Raw genomic sequence first — 2,248 nt, 5'->3', positions numbered from 1 at the left:
TGCAATTGGTTTTTATGACTTGTATATTTGTGTTCAATATCACATTCAGATATTTCCTTTGGGGTTATAAACAGGTTATCAATTACTATATTTATTATGGTCTTTATCTGGCACGGTATGTATAATGTTGTCTTCAAGATGCAATTTCTGCAGAATATCTAAATTGACCCCAATGATTCATAATAGTCTGTTGACAATTGATGGGATTAAAATCTGACAATTGAGTTAACAGGGGCAGGGTAAGGCTGGAAGCACCATGACAATGCCCTGATTTTCCATACTGATTAACGGCCCAGTCAGTGTCTGTTCTTCATGATGTATATAGTACGATTTAGTGGATGAGCATGTAAAACATACTGAAAGGCATTATGATAATGACTATGCCATGGTAGGCTGTATACTGCTTTATCTCTACTTATAGCATTGTCAGCCTAAAAAAAACTATTGGATTGATAGCTAATACTATACCTCATCCATGCTGGTGACATGCCATTACCTACGGGGGTATGTTTACCTGGATTTGGTGTTCTAAGTAAGTTCAAAATAAAACATCTAGGGTTTAATGGTATTTACTTCCATGTTCAAAAGCTTCCATCGCTCATCACACCTATCTAGATTTTATTCATACTGGCTGCCAGTCCTGGAGCTCTCCAAAATCCACTCACTCCTTGTCTCTTATCTGAAATTCACCTACTCCCCTTTATTTTTATTTTATCTGCTCCTGTGCCTCCTTCATGTCTCTCCCCTTTATGTTCTATGAACTTAACATCTCTGATTCTAGAATCCATTCATTGTTTCCTTACTTTGAGGATAAAATATTTTTGAAGGAGTTCTGTGTGGTGATCTCTTTGCCCAGCGAGACCATTTAGAAAGCCTCCTAGAACTACAAAGAGGTCCTGCTCATTGTTGGCCAGCCCAATGATACGGCATAGAGGGGTTGCAGTGAGAATGGTATGTAAAAAAATATTTGAAGGACTCGAGATAAACTCCACGTCAAAGGTTCAAACCTTTGTATTTTCTTTTTAGCAAATATGATAGGTTTTGTAGAATCTTTGCAGAGCAGCTTTTAGCTCGTGATTCCTCAGACTATATATCAGAGGATTTAGCAGAGGTGTGATCACAGTGTAAAATACCGATACCACTCTATCTGCGGCATGATGATAACTTGTAGTAGGTCTAAAATAGTTGAAAATGAGAGTTCCATAGAAGATGAAGACCACTGTCAAGTGAGAGATACATGTGGAGAAAGCTTTTAGCCTCTTGTCCTTGACTTTAATTCTCAGCACAGTTGAGAATATAGTGATATAAGGGATACAGGTCATAAGTAAGGAACATAGTCCAAGGAGACCACCGAGGACATATGTGGACAACAGGTTGATGAATGTGTCAGTGCAAGAAATCTGCCACAACTTGGAAACATCACAGAAGAAACTGTGGACAATGTTTGAGTCACAGAAACTCAATCTCAACATAAGAAGTGAGTGTATCAAGGAATACATCATGCCAAGGGTCCACACCCCTGCTGCTAGCTGGACGCACGTCTTCCAGTGCATGACCTGAATGTAGTGTAGTGGTTGACAAATAGCAATATATCGGTCATAAGACATCACTGCAAGTAAGAGGATTTCACAAGTAGCAAAACAAATGAAGAAGAAGACTTGGGTCAAACAAGGGGGCACATAAATGATCCTATAATTGGTGTGGAGGTCAAAGAGCATTCGTGGAGTGGTGAGGGAAGAGCAACACACGTCCAGGAAGGCCAGATTCCCAAGAAAGAAGTACATGGGGGTATGAAGGTGAGAGTCGATGACAATCAGCAGGACAATTAGCAGGTTGCCCATCAGGGTCATTAAGTAAACATTGAGAAAGAGCAGAAACAGAAGAAGCTGTAGGCTCGGAAGATCGACCATTCCAGACAGAAATAACTCAGACCATAGAGTTCGGTTTTCCATCACGGAGAACTGAGAAAAAGTGTTGAGATGTTCAATGAACAATTTCACGCAAATTTAATCAGAAACAAAAACCCAATTTTGCTAAACAAATTGATCAATTCGCCAAATGAATCAGTGGCAATTTTAAAATAGATGAATTCATATGTTGAATATTGTTTAGTGCTTTCTATTTTGAAATCTCAGTTATGATTAGTTGGAGATAGTGGTCATTGTATTTACCACACACTCATTATTATTAATATCATTCTGTTTTTTGTACTATAGATCATACATAAAAATGGCTCCTCGTATGAAAT

General features: G+C 38.5%; 1 protein-coding gene across 1 annotated transcript; it reads right to left on the bottom strand.

The window, feature by feature from the left end:
- Positions 1–1,022: 1,022 nt before the first annotated feature.
- On the bottom strand, positions 1,023–1,952 carry LOC148442536 (olfactory receptor 1C1-like). The gene has a single exon (XM_088463839.1). It carries the CDS (start codon positions 1,950–1,952, stop codon positions 1,023–1,025), a length of 930 nt encoding a protein of 309 aa, XP_088319965.1.
- Between the last annotated feature and the right edge of the window lie 296 nt (positions 1,953–2,248).

Source organism: Taudactylus pleione, unplaced genomic scaffold, assembly GCF_031769625.1.
Source record: "Taudactylus pleione unplaced genomic scaffold, aTauple2 ptg001470l, whole genome shotgun sequence".
NCBI lineage: Eukaryota > Metazoa > Chordata > Amphibia > Anura > Myobatrachidae > Taudactylus > Taudactylus pleione.
This window is presented reverse-complemented; position numbering and strand designations above follow the sequence as displayed.

Excerpts from the sequence above, each read along its gene's own strand:
- LOC148442536 (XM_088463839.1), bottom strand. The coding sequence starts at position 1,952 with ATGGAAAACCGAACTCTATGGTCTGAGTTATTTCTGTCTGGAATGGTC.